Genomic DNA, 13430 nt, shown 5'->3' with positions numbered 1-13430 from the left:
ATTTTTAAACCCAATTTTTTACCATGCTCTAATAATCATTTTGTAGCGAATATCAATCTAAAATTTTTGTAAGATTATTTATAAAGGACAATAAGATTTTTATGTTTGCTTAATCTAGATATATATTAGGTTGAAAAATAAAGAATGGAACAGAAAGCTGAAAGGTTAAACAAAACATCTCTATTTACATTGCTTCTGTGTCCTCCACAGGACAAGTACTCAAGATTCTGTTTTCTGAGCTGATGATTGTTAACAAATATCCTCTGAGAATTAAAGTCATCTGTTTCTTTAAAAGACTTTAGGCATCCTTTCACAGTAATCTTCCCCTTTCAGCTTTAAGATAAGTTCTTACTTATTCCTCAAAAAACACTCTGGCTGAGATTTAAGTTTATTTTCTCCAGCTCTATAAAACCTAAGAGCTGGTCAGTGTCCTATTTAGAATAACCCTTCAAGTATTGGAATCAATCTTGTCCATACCCCTTATAAGCTGTGGGAACTTGGAAAATAAAAAAATACATATGTGCAAACATACAAATATTAAATATGATTTTATCGCATTTTTTTAGGCTCTAATGATTTTTTGTATATGTGGATTTAATTCATTCTCAAAACAAAGCAATGAGGATACTTTCATTGCTATGGGATAGTTTGTTATGTCACAGATGATAGGAAAAGACATGATTTTAAAAAATCTACCTGTTTATACCCAGTAGTTATAAACTGAGATAATAAACACTAAAGACTTTAAAAATTAATAAAGCACTGCTCAAGTGCAAGGTTGTAACATAAATAATAATACATCTACTGTTTTTTTCTTCCTTATTCCTCTGCAATACTATAGGACCACTTTCATTTTATTTTTAATTTTTCTCCCTGGATCATATGTATTTCAAAAATATGTTAACGAAACTAAGAAAAAGAAAATTAGTTATAATAATTCACAATACACTTCATGCCAAGAAAAATGACATAATTACAACCAGTTTTTATATGTTAATGTCTTATTTTTTTGTTTCTCACTATCCTATTTCTTCTTTTATAAGTGAGAAGAGATTATTAACTTTTATAAGTCTCACTTTTATAAGTCCACTAGATTTTATATTTCTATTTTTTCCTAAAATATAATTTCTGTCAAGTCTTAGTCATCCTTATTGATAAAGTATATTTTTCTCTTTCACATCGTTCTTGTACTGTCCCCTAATGACTTTTATCTGATGCTCAATAGAATATTTTCTACTTTCGGGCAATTTAAATCTTAGCCAATATCTCTACGCCTATCATTGCTGAGCCATAATAAGGAACTAATAAGTTTCTGATGAAGAGATGAACGAATGAATAAAAGAATGAGCATTTCAAAATGTTAGCAACTCAGAGAACATACGCTGATGAATCAATGTATGAGCACACATTTTTTATCATCCAATAAAGTCCTAGGTTTAATCTTTTTTTATCAAATGAGTTGGCTGGAGTTGCTGACCAGCTCTTTGTTAGAAGGATTTATACAATGTGTTCCACATACTATGTATTAATATATATCAACTCGTTAATTCCTTCCTACACTACAACTTTATGACTTTATAAGGAAATGAGGCAAAGAAGAGAAAAGTGATTCATTGAACAAGATCCAAGAACTACTAAGTGGCAGAAGAAGGATCTAGACCCAGACACAACAAAGTCCACACTTTTAGAGGTTTTGGTTAATGGAGAAAGGATCTCTAAAATTCTTTAGTTTACAGTAATTATTTAAAAGTAAAAATTTAAATTAAATGCCACAGAAAATTGGAGTTTCTTAAAAGAAAGTCAAATATTTATTTAAGGTGATTTTTCATACACAATCCTACAAAAGATGGCTCACTCACATGATTTCTCATTGCTCTTTCATTTAGTAAATTCTTCTTAATCTGTTTATAGCTATTCCGAGGTCTACATTAGTGAACACAGGCTAACTTAAGTTACAATCTTCCTAATGTTTTGACATTTTCTACAAAAATACTTTTCTGTTTGTCCAATTTATGAATACAATATTTTAAGGAACTATAATTTTGTATGCTATATACACAAACATATTACATGATGTATATTGCAATTAAATTTTACTGTGTCCATTTACCAAGTTTTTCAGATATCCCAGAATTTTCTGGAAAAAAGGTGCTTTTTCCTACTTACATTGTAGAAATCATTGGGTCTGTAAGAAGGCTAAAGAGTTTTTCAAACATTTGTTGTAGATTATAGACATATAACATACAGAGATAGTTCCATACCTGTTTTATTGGAAAGTCTAAATGACACCATCTTATCAGGAATATTACATACATTCCTCACTGAAGCAATGCAGCTATAATTAGCATAGTCCTGAGGTCGAAGATTCTTTAGTTTTAAGATCTTTGTTTCACCCTGAAAATGTAGAAAAGTTCATTAGAGAAAGCCAATGGTAACCAGAATGAATGATTGAAACATGGCATTATATTGTATTAAATCATGTTATTATCAGAATATGGAAGATTGTCTTATTTTTTAAGGAAAATATCCTAAATTTTAAAAAGCACTGCATTTAAAAATAATACTATAATATTAATTATGCCTGGAGATAAAAACTAATAGACCACAACAAAAATTCATAACATTTTCTTTACAAACTATCTTCCTGGGGGAAAAATCTATTTCTGGAGGTAGTTATGTAAATTATTATGCAAAGATCAGAACAGTGTACTTAATAATGGAGTTTATTCAACAAACACTGCAATCTATGCAGGCATCAACATGAAAAGTTATGAAAGAACAGAACCCTGAAGAAGAGCCAGTAAATGAAAACCTGTTGTTAGAACAAAGTTAATGAAGTAAATCTAATGATATATAATTCAATTTACATACATAAATATCCTGTGTGTATAGAGCAGTGATAGGTTACAGATCTAAAACTGAATGAAAGAAGTATTCATGAGTGTTTCTATATTATTATTGTTACTGTTATTTTATGTTCAGGGGTTCAAGGGCTAGGTCTCCAGATAAATCTATAAAATTACAGACAGATCCAAATCAGGCAAGTGGCCAGAATTATCTTACAAAATATTGAGCCAGGAAAGGGCATGCAAAAACATTAGATTGAAATTGTTCAAAGGGTAAAAAGAATAAACAAATGACAACAATAAGAATCTCTCTCCTGCCCAATTCAAATTAACTTCCCTGGAATTTCTTTGCCTTCTAAAGTCATTAATACATCTTTTCAACATAGTTCCTCTCATAACTAACTTACTTATTGTGACGGCAGAACAATGTTCAATAATTTTATAGTATTTAGGATAGCAATTTTCAAAATGTTAATTTTATATAGATAACATCTAAATGGCATATGCGTTTCTTCCACTTTACTTGGATAACATCAGTCAAGCTGTAGAAACTGCAATACTTTCACACGTGATTGAGAAGGACTGAAATACTTAGTGACTTCATACAGAGACACTGCTGTTCATTTGTGAGAAAATGTGCCTAGATATAGGTACACAGTTTTCCAAATGTGTCAGGTGAAGCCAGGCACAGTGGCTTGTACCTGTAGTCCCAGCTACTTGGGAGGCTGAGGTGAGAGGATCTCTTGAGGCCAGGAGTTTGAGATCAAATGTGTAAAGTGAATGTCTACTCCAGCGCACATGGACGTTGTGGCATAACTCTTTTCATTCACTGTCAAATTCAGTCTTAAATGCCTTTAGCATTTCATCAGTGGTATAAATAATAACCACCTATCTTTTAATTTGTGTTAAAGAAAGACATTGCATTTTTATATACAAATATAAATGCACCCCACACAAATATACACAGAAGTTTATGCGTTTCTAGAATTTATATTTAAAATATATTTTCTTACATTAACTACATAAAATTCCTAGAAAAATGTGCTTAGTTAGAAAGAATAGTTGAAAGACAATGTTATAGTAGAACTAGTTGACTAAATTTTTGATGAGGTGATACATCTTACCCCTCCTACCTCTCTGTGACACGTATTGCTCATATTTCTTTGATTTTATTTCTCCTCTCAACACTTAACTAGTAGTAATCTCTCGGATTCTATATTTGTTTCACATTTAACCTCATTTTATTCAATTTCCTAAGGTGATATTATCCTTGCTGATGAATTTCTGCTACAAGCCCTATTTTCCTGATCTCTCCAAGTCTGTATCCCTATTCTAGAATTCTCTCTTAAGTTTCAGGTGCATTTACCTATTTTTTACCTCAACATGTCCATTTTGATGCTTCACAGACACCCTAGAACTCAACATATCCTAACTGAATTTCAAATCTATTCCTCTAAGCCCACTCTCCTTTCTCCAATAATAGGAATTTAGACACAAGTATAATTTCTTATTCTTATATTCATTCTCTATCTCAGCTAGATCCTTTTATTGACCTTTAAATTTTTCAATCTTAATTATTCTTTTTATTTATTTTTAAGTGTAATACTCTAAACCCTACATTCAGCTGAAAAACTCATGATTGTGCTTGGTATAGCTTAAGTATGCAAGCAAGCATAATGATCCATACTTCAACTCATTATTGAGGTATAACTGATAGATAAAAATTGTATACCTTTAAGGCAGTGGTCTCCAACCTTTTTGGCATCAGGGACCAGTGTCATGAAAGATAATTTTTCCACGGACTGGGGCAGGGAGCGGGATGGTTTTGGGATGATTCAAGTGCATTATATTATTGTGCACTTTATTTCTATTATTATTACATTGTAATATATAATGGAATAATTATACAACTCACCATAATGCAGAATTGGTGGGAGCCCTGAGCTTGTTTTCCTACAACTAGACAGTCCATCTGGGGGTGATGGGAGACAGTGACACCCCCCCCAAAGTGTGTTGCTTATGTCCAGTCTACTCTATAATCTTGTTTTTGTTGCTGTCACTGCAGAAAATCCTGCTTTACAAAAACAGGATGTTGGAAACGGAAACAGGATTTTCAGTGCTTTTGTGGCAATCTCAGAATTTTCTGCCTTGACTTTAATCCAGAATGCATGGAGATTTGAAGTTGTCTCAGATATACTTTAAGGATACTGCCATTTGTGATTTGTCATTTGTGATCTCAAGCAGTTGATCCTCTTCCAGCATGAAGAAAGTCAATTCACCCAGTTTATTCATAAATGGGTCATGGATTCATTCCTTCCCAGTTCTGGGGTCTTTTGCAGTTTAGAAGTAATGTTGAAATTCTTGAAAGCTGAGATAGGTGATCATGTATTAGCTAGGAGAAAGAAGGCCTTGGTTCAGTCTCTTTTAAAATCTCTTCCAATGTTTGAAACCTGTCAAAAATCCCAATGTTCACCCATTGACCCCATAATTCTAATTTGGCTTTGAATGCAGCCGCTTCATCTGCCAACTTGAACACAGTTGCCATTCTCCCCTGAAGTGGCGGATTGAGTTCGTTGAGCAGGTTGAATACATCACATAGTAAGCAAGTTTTGCAACCCATTCTGTGTCACTGAAATGTGCTCCCAGTGGTGACTGTTTTCTAAAAGAAATCTCTGGAGCAGCTTGTAACTCAAAAACTTTCTTTAGAAAGCCATCTTACCTCTGTGTGTAAGAGAAAACTAGTGTGCTTTGTGTCCATCTCCTTACAGAGCTGTGTGAACAGACATGAGTTAAGGGCATGTATGTTAATGTGGTTGATAATTTTAATCACATCCTGCAAAATGTTGTTTAGTTCAGGTGACATTTTTTGGTTAGCCAACATTTCTATATGGATGATATAGTGCACAGAATCACATTTAGAAGCCACCTCCTTGACCCATGCAATGACACCAAAAAGCCGTGCAGTCATAGCAGCCACTCGGTCCATGCATATACCTGCATAAAATGACCAATTCAGTTTTCCTGATATGTAATCATTCAAAGACTTGTATAGTTCTGCAGCTGTGGTGTTGGGTGCCAACAAAAGTGCACATAACATATCCACATGCACATCCTTCTGAAAAATATATCGCACAAACATAAGAACTGTTGCCTTGTCAACACCGGTAGACTCTTCAACCTGGATTGCGTACCATGGTGGGTGATTCATTAATCCTCTTTAACAATTGAGCCTCAATATCCTCTGCTATTTCATCAAATTGTCTAGCTATGGTTCTAGACAAAAGACAGATATGTGCCACCTTTTGAACTGTGACCTCTCCTAAAAGTTCATGGCAATTGTCCTTGCCAGGAGGCAGGATCAACTCCTCACCAATAGTAAAAGGCTTCTTAGCTTTAGCAATGTGGTTAGCCACTAAGAATGATGCTCTCAGTGCAGACACATTTGGTGAAGTTGTGGTCTTCAATAATTGCTTCTGTTCTTAGTGTTCATTTTTCTTTTGAAAAACTCTAAAGGCTTGACTTTTAATGCAAAGTGCTTGGTTTCCACGTGGCAAAGCAGATTTGAAGGTTTCATGGCTTCCTTGGATAGCTGGCCATCACATTTTATACAAAGAGGGCTTGGAGAATGTGAATCACCTGTTGCAATGAACCCATAATTGAAGTAGGACTCTTGATATTTTCTTTTACATGCAGCTTTCATTTTGTTGGCAGTCTTAGAGTCTCCTGCTGTCTCATCCTTGGGTCTTTCCCCCTTTTGAAGGAAGCTCTCCAGCAAAGTTTTTTTTTTTTAATTTCTTATTTCAACATATTACGGGGGTACAAATGTTTAGGTTACATACATTGTCTTTGCTGTGCCTGAGTCAGGGCTTAACACATGTCCATCCCTCAGATGGTGCACACTGCACCCATTAGGTGTGAATATACCTATTCTCTCCTTTCTCCTCCTCCCTCCCACCTGCTTGACACCCAGTGAATGTTACTACTAGATGTGCACACAGTCTTGATCAATTCATACCAATTTGATGTTGAGTATCTGTGATGCTTGTTTTTCCATTCTTGTGATACTTCACTTAGTAGAATGGGCTCCAGATCTATCCAGGATAATACAAAAAGTGCTAGATCACCATTGGTTTTTGTGGCTGAGTACAACTCCATGGTATACATATACATTTTATTAATCCACTCATGTATTGATGGGCACTTGGGATGTTTCCACATCTTTGCAGTTGTGAATTGTGCTGCTATACATATTCAAGTGCACATGACTTTTTTTATAGAATGAGTTTTTTTCCTTTGGGTAGATAACCAGTAGTGGGATTGCTGAATCCAATGTTAGTTCTACTTTTAGTTCTTTGAGGTATCTCTGTATTGCTTTCCACAGAGGTTGTACTGGTTCGCAGTCCCATCAGCAGTCTATGAGTGTTCCTATCTCTCCACATCCATGTCAAAATTTATTGTTTTGGGACTTTTTGATAAAAGCCATTCTCACTGGAGTTAAGTGATATCTCATTATGGTTTAGATTTGGATTTCCCTGATGATTAGAGAGGTTGATCATTTTTCATGTTTTTGGTCATTAGTCTATCTTCTTTTGAAAAGTTTCTGTTCATATCCTTTGCCCACATTTTAATTGGGTTGTGTGAATTTTTCTTGCTTATTGTCCTGAGTTCTATATAGATTCTAGTTATGATCCCTTTATCGGATGTGTAGCATCCAAATACTTTCTCCCATTCTGTAGGTTGTCTGTTTGCTCTCGTGATAGTTTCCTTAGCTGTGAAGAAGATTTTTAATTTGATCAGGTCCCTTTTATTTATTTTTGTTGTTGCAGTGATTGCCTTTGGCGTCTTCATAAATTCTTTCCCTAGGCCAATGTCTGTAAGAGTTTTTCTAATATTTTCTTCTACAATTCTTATAGTTTCATGCTTTAGGTTTAAGTCTGTTATCTACCGTTAGTTGGTTTTTGTGAGAGGTTTCTATACTACCCAAAGTGATTTACAGATTCAATGCAATCCCTATTAAAATACCAACATCATTTTTCACAAACCTAGAAAAAATAATTCTATGCTTTGTATGAAAACAGAGAAGACCCTGTATAGCAAAAGCAATCTTAAGGAAAAAGAACAAATTGGGAGGCATCAATTTACCAGACTTCAAGCTATACTACAAGGCTATAATAACTAAAACATCATGGTACTGGCACAAGAACAGAGACATAGACCAATGGAACAGAACTGAGAACCCAGATACAAATCCATCCTTATATAGTCATCTAATCCTTGACAAAGCAGACAAAAACATACAATGGGAAAAGAATCCTTATTCAATAAATGGTGCTGGTAAATCAGATAGCCTCATGTAGAAGACTGAAACAGGATCTGCACCTTTCATCTTTTACAAAAAGTGACATTTGTTTTTTATTCATTTTTGCTAGGGTTAGCTTGTGGGCTTACCAAAACTGTAACTGAGACAAGTGTGCAATGTAGTCAAGAGGCACAGATGGAAGTGGTAAATAAAATAATGGGTGAGCCATGTGCAGATTAAAATTAGTGTTAGATTCTGACTATAAAGCCTGCCACCAGATGTAGCTGTACAATTGAAGTACATCAACTCACTTGGTACTGTAAAGCCTGCCACCAGATGCAGCTTAATTGTCATTTGTCACTGACTGATAGGGTTTTGATATGAGTCTGCAAGCAATTGATTTATTATGGTCTCTGTGCAATCAAACCTCTCTGTTAATGATAATCTGTATTTGTAGTCACTCCCCAGTGCTGACATCACTGCCTCAGCTCCACCTCAAGTTATCAGGCATTAGATTCTTATAAGGAGCACACAACCTAGATCCTTTGCATGTGCAGTTTACAGACAGGTTTGCGCTCCTATGAGAATCTAATGCCATCACTGATCTGACAGGAGGCGGAGCTCAGGAAGTGATGTGAACTATGGGGAGTGGCTGTAAATACAGATGAAGCTTCCCTCCATCACCTGCTGCTCATCTCCTGATGTGCGGCCTGGTTCCTAACAGGCCATGGACTGGTACTGGTCCCCAACCTGGACATTAGGGACTGCACCATTTAAGGTATACAGCTGTATGTTTTGATATACTTATACATTGTGAAATAATCACCATAATCAAGCTAATTATTAATAACATATACATCACCTCGCATAGTTACCATTTTTTTTCACTTTTTTAAACTATGAAATCTGATCACACTATTTCCATGCTAAATCATGTAAATGACTTAGTATTGTTCTCACAGATTAATACAAGAGTTATTAACATTTCTGTCAACTCTATATGATCTGCATTCTTGAATTTCTGGTCTTATTTCATTCTCTTTGTACCTTAAATACATCCAATTTCCACCCTTCCGTGGACCCTTTGCAAATATCTGGCTTTTCAGCTCTACACCTAATCAACTCCATTTCATTCTCAGATGCCAATACTCCTCTCTTCCACAGGTAAGCTATTCCTCAACTTTCTGAAGTAGGAGGAATCCCTTTTACAAGATATGCTTTTCTTTGTAGCAGTCTCATCTTTACATTTATTTAGGTAATGAATTTATTTTCTGACAGACTCTTCCCCTTGTCAGGAGAACTTAGAGAGTAAAGATTATGTCTGCCTTGCTCTCAGAATTATATTCCGAGCACATAGCACAGGACTTAGTGTAGAGGAGACACCTTTTAAATGAGTCACTCTTTCAATTAAAAATACTATAACTATCCAGGGCTTTGCTTTATACATATTAATTTTTCCAGAATTTAATACTTGCTTGGCAATGATATAAATTCAATAGATGTTAAATAAATAAAATAAAATCAGAGATTAAATGCATTTAGAAAAAATGTCCTTACTATATGACACATAATCAATAGATATTTGTGTACATTATAAAAAAGAAAGAGGGTCTATTCTTCTAGTAACAATTTATCTAGATTACATTTTTAGTTTTGGAAGGAAATTTGTACTGAAGACAAAATATCAGAATCAGGCAAAACTTGGACCTTATCGAAAGAAAGAAAACTTAAATGAAACTCAACAGAAATATAAATGACAGATGGATATACATGATATAGTTATAGATATATGAAGTTACACATATATAATGATGTAATAAAATAATATATAATATATGTATTTACATATTATATATAATTATTCTAAAAAGGAAACAAACTATAATCTTTCTTAAAGGTTTATTATATGTAGTCAATATTCTAAAAGCAACCATGTAGTGACAATGAATCTCAAATATAAACAAGGGATGAACAGTGTCATTTAGATATATATTTAATGATAGTTTCTTTAGTCACATAGAGTTAACTATAGTCTGTCAGTACTTCTTGTTTCTGTTTCCACTGACAAATTATTTTTAATTGATATTTTATGAATACTACTTTTTCAACACTCCACTGAAATTGTAACTACTAATGTCATTAATGATGAACTTTTGTTAAAATTCAATAAATCTTTCTTTTTTATGATTCCATACTTCTTTGCTTATATCTAAAACTTATAATAACTTAGTCATTTCTTGGTTGTTTTTCCATTTCATTTTTGATCCACTGAAGTCTGCAATCTTCTCTTAATACTAATAATATACTCCTAGTTGAATCTGATCCATTATCATAGATTCAATTAGCATTTATGTAAAGATAACTGACGAATCTATAAGCAAAAGGAAAAAAATCACACTGCAAAAATCACCATTATCGTAATTAATAAATTCTAGATGTTCATAAGTCTTCATGCCTTTTTAGTTGCAATATTTACTAGTGATTACTCTGTTACACTTGATTATTTCTTTTGCTTCTGGATCTCTTAAGATAATTGATCCTGCTTTTCTAATTTCCTTTGGCCATTCTTTTTATTTTGGTCATTTATTGACTTTTATTTTTACTGCATTACTCATCTCCTCAGTCAAAAAAAAAAAAACCAAAAAAAAATTTAAAAACAAAGCAAAACACAACCCCACACACTTCATATTTTACCAATGAACCAAAGACTTGTCTTTTATTGTATTTCTCTAGATCTTTATATTTCTTCCAGGATTTCCCCTTGACCTCTCTGTGCATGACCCCTCCCACAGCTCTACCTCTGACCTTTATCCTCATCTCACATTCTTTGATAACTACTTGGTAAACATTTTCATCAGTAGGACACATCGTGTCATCTCAAACTCAGTGTTTTCACCATCCCACTGCACTTATTAACCCTGTCACCTTACATCAGTTTTCTCTTCTGATGCTCTATTACTTTCTTAATGACAGCCACCATCATTCTCCCCATAATTCACAATCAGACCTCATGTTGTCATCTACTCTTCACTGCTTCTCATTCCCCAAAATTCAACAACAGTGCTTTTGACTCATTGTTCATTTTTTCTTTCACAAATGACCTTTCCTTTCCAATCCTGTAGGCATCACAGTTGCTTTAGACCCTCATCAACCATTGATTTAAAAAGTATTGCTTGGGTATTTATTCTGGTTAAGGTAATATGTTGCTTGCTACAGAGAACTGCAGCTCACCTTCACCCTGATCATTCTGTATGTTACCACCAAACATGTAGACATGCCTATATTGCATCATCTACATGCTGGAAATCCCTAAATTCTCTCCTTCACTGAAAGACCATTTCAAAACCCTTAGTTTGTCATTTGAGACTCTATGTAACTAAGCAAAACTACTTTTTCCTTATTCCTCACAGAAACTCTTTATTGCCATCAAATTAGATTTGTCATGATTTTGAGATTTCTCTTTATGATTTTCCAACACTTTGACATTTTTAAAGAAAATACACCCCACCCATTGATATGAATCTTTTTCTGTTCCTGTCTGGACTGATGTGTAGTTCAAAAGCTATGTACTTACTTTGTGAAGCCCCTTCATACTTCATCAGTTAGAAGTAAATTCTCTTTTTTTGCAGTATATATTGCATCTTATACTATGACATCTATGTACAACTCACTATTTAGTGTTTGGTAAAGAGTTATCTTTCGATATGTTGACTTATGTTCTTTAACTGAATCTTAAGGACCTTAGGGACAGAGGTATCTGTATCTTCTACAACACATAATAGGGAGATTTTTTTTTTTTTTTTTTTTGAGACAGAGTCTCACTCTTTTTGCCCGGGCTAGAGTGAGTGCCGTGGCGTCAGCCTAGCTCACAGCAACCTCAAACTCCTGGGCTCAAGCAATCCTACTGCCTCAGCCTCCCGAGTAGCTGGGACTACAGGCATGTGCCACCATGCCCGGCTGATTTTTTTGTATATATTTTTAGTTGGCCGATTAATGTCTTTCTAATTTTAGTAGAGGCGGGGTCTCGCTCTTGCTCAGGCTGGTCTCGAACTCTTGAGCTCAAACAATCCGCCCACCTCGGCCTCCCAGAGAGCTAGGATTACAGGCGTGAGCCACCGCGCCCGGCCAATAGGGAGATTTTTATATCCATTGTTTAACAAATATTTTTGTATTAACAAGACATACTTAAATTTTGGTCTTTCTCACGCAATATATCCCCTGAGAAGAAATGCAGTCATGAATATATAATCATAATGACTTAAAACATAAAATATAAAATTTATAAAATTAGACTTCATTCTTTCTCACTAAGCATTCTGTCTTTTGCTTATGTCTGCTATATTTTGTGTATCATTCTCATTACTTTCTCATTTTTTTGCTCTTTCTATAAATATTGTCACACTAATAATCAATTGGAAACCATCTGATTCTTTGACTGTAATATTTCCGTATTTCAATATTTTCACTTGTATGACTAGAACCAGTACATGGCCAAATCTCCTGGTCCTCCCTATTCTTTGTAAAAATTAACAACTATATCAAGGAAAGTTAGTTATTTTAAATGTTATGCTATGGCTAGCTATAGCATGTCCTATCTATCAAATGTTAATAAATAGCCAGTTGGTGACTTAAAATTATCTGCAACCATGCTCTAAAGTTCTGTTTCTGGATCTTCAAGTTACTACGAGGGGTATGATCTCTCTAAAAACTCATCAAGCTGTACACTTATACGTTATGTACTTTTTTATAAATATATTTCAATAAAAAATTTATGTAAAATTATTATAACTATAGCCTTATTTCAATGCACTGAGATAATCACTCATTAATAGTACATTCTCTGTGCCAAGTCCTTTCTAAATTCTGGGAACACAGTGGGAAAAATACGGAGCATATATGTTTGAAACAATAAATACCTAAATAAATACAGAGGATATAGTGGATAATTTTAAAGAGTATTAAATGCTATTAAATAAATCAAGCAAGGTAATAGAGATAGGGAGAGATGAAGATGTGGTGAGCTACTCTAGATGAGACAGTCTGGGAAGCATCTCTAAGGAGGTCACATCTGAGTTGAATGTTGAAAGGTATCTGAGGGATGAGTGGTACAACATAACACTGGGAACAACAACTGCAGAGACCCTGACATAGCAGTAAAGTTGGCTTATTGATGGGCTAGATAGAAAATTAATGAGACTGGAGTATACAGCAATGAATGAAAATTATGGAATGAAACAAAATTTCAGAGCTTAAAAGAGGCCAGATTAGATGAGCCATAAGAGTAG

The 13430-nt window shown here is 34.2% G+C and overlaps 1 protein-coding gene across 1 annotated transcript in view; it reads right to left on the bottom strand.

The window, feature by feature from the left end:
* Positions 1 to 11013, bottom strand: part of LOC105813272 (MAM domain-containing glycosylphosphatidylinositol anchor protein 2) — a gene marked incomplete at its 3' end in the record, with an annotated part of 268929 nt that extends 257916 nt beyond the window's left edge. Inside the window, exons 1-2 of the mRNA XM_012647919.1 lie at positions 10951 to 11013; positions 2262 to 2394 (exon numbers count right to left, since the gene is read on the bottom strand). Coding sequence (XP_012503373.1) covers positions 2262 to 2394; positions 10951 to 11013 — 196 coding nt within the window. The remainder of the gene's footprint in view (positions 1 to 2261; positions 2395 to 10950) is intronic.
* Positions 11014 to 13430: the final 2417 nt, after the last annotated feature.

The sequence above is a fragment of the Propithecus coquereli genome, unplaced genomic scaffold (genome assembly GCF_000956105.1).
Source record: "Propithecus coquereli isolate 6110/MARCELLA unplaced genomic scaffold, Pcoq_1.0 Scaffold278, whole genome shotgun sequence".
NCBI classification, from domain to species: Eukaryota; Metazoa; Chordata; class Mammalia; order Primates; family Indriidae; genus Propithecus; species Propithecus coquereli.
This window is presented reverse-complemented; position numbering and strand designations above follow the sequence as displayed.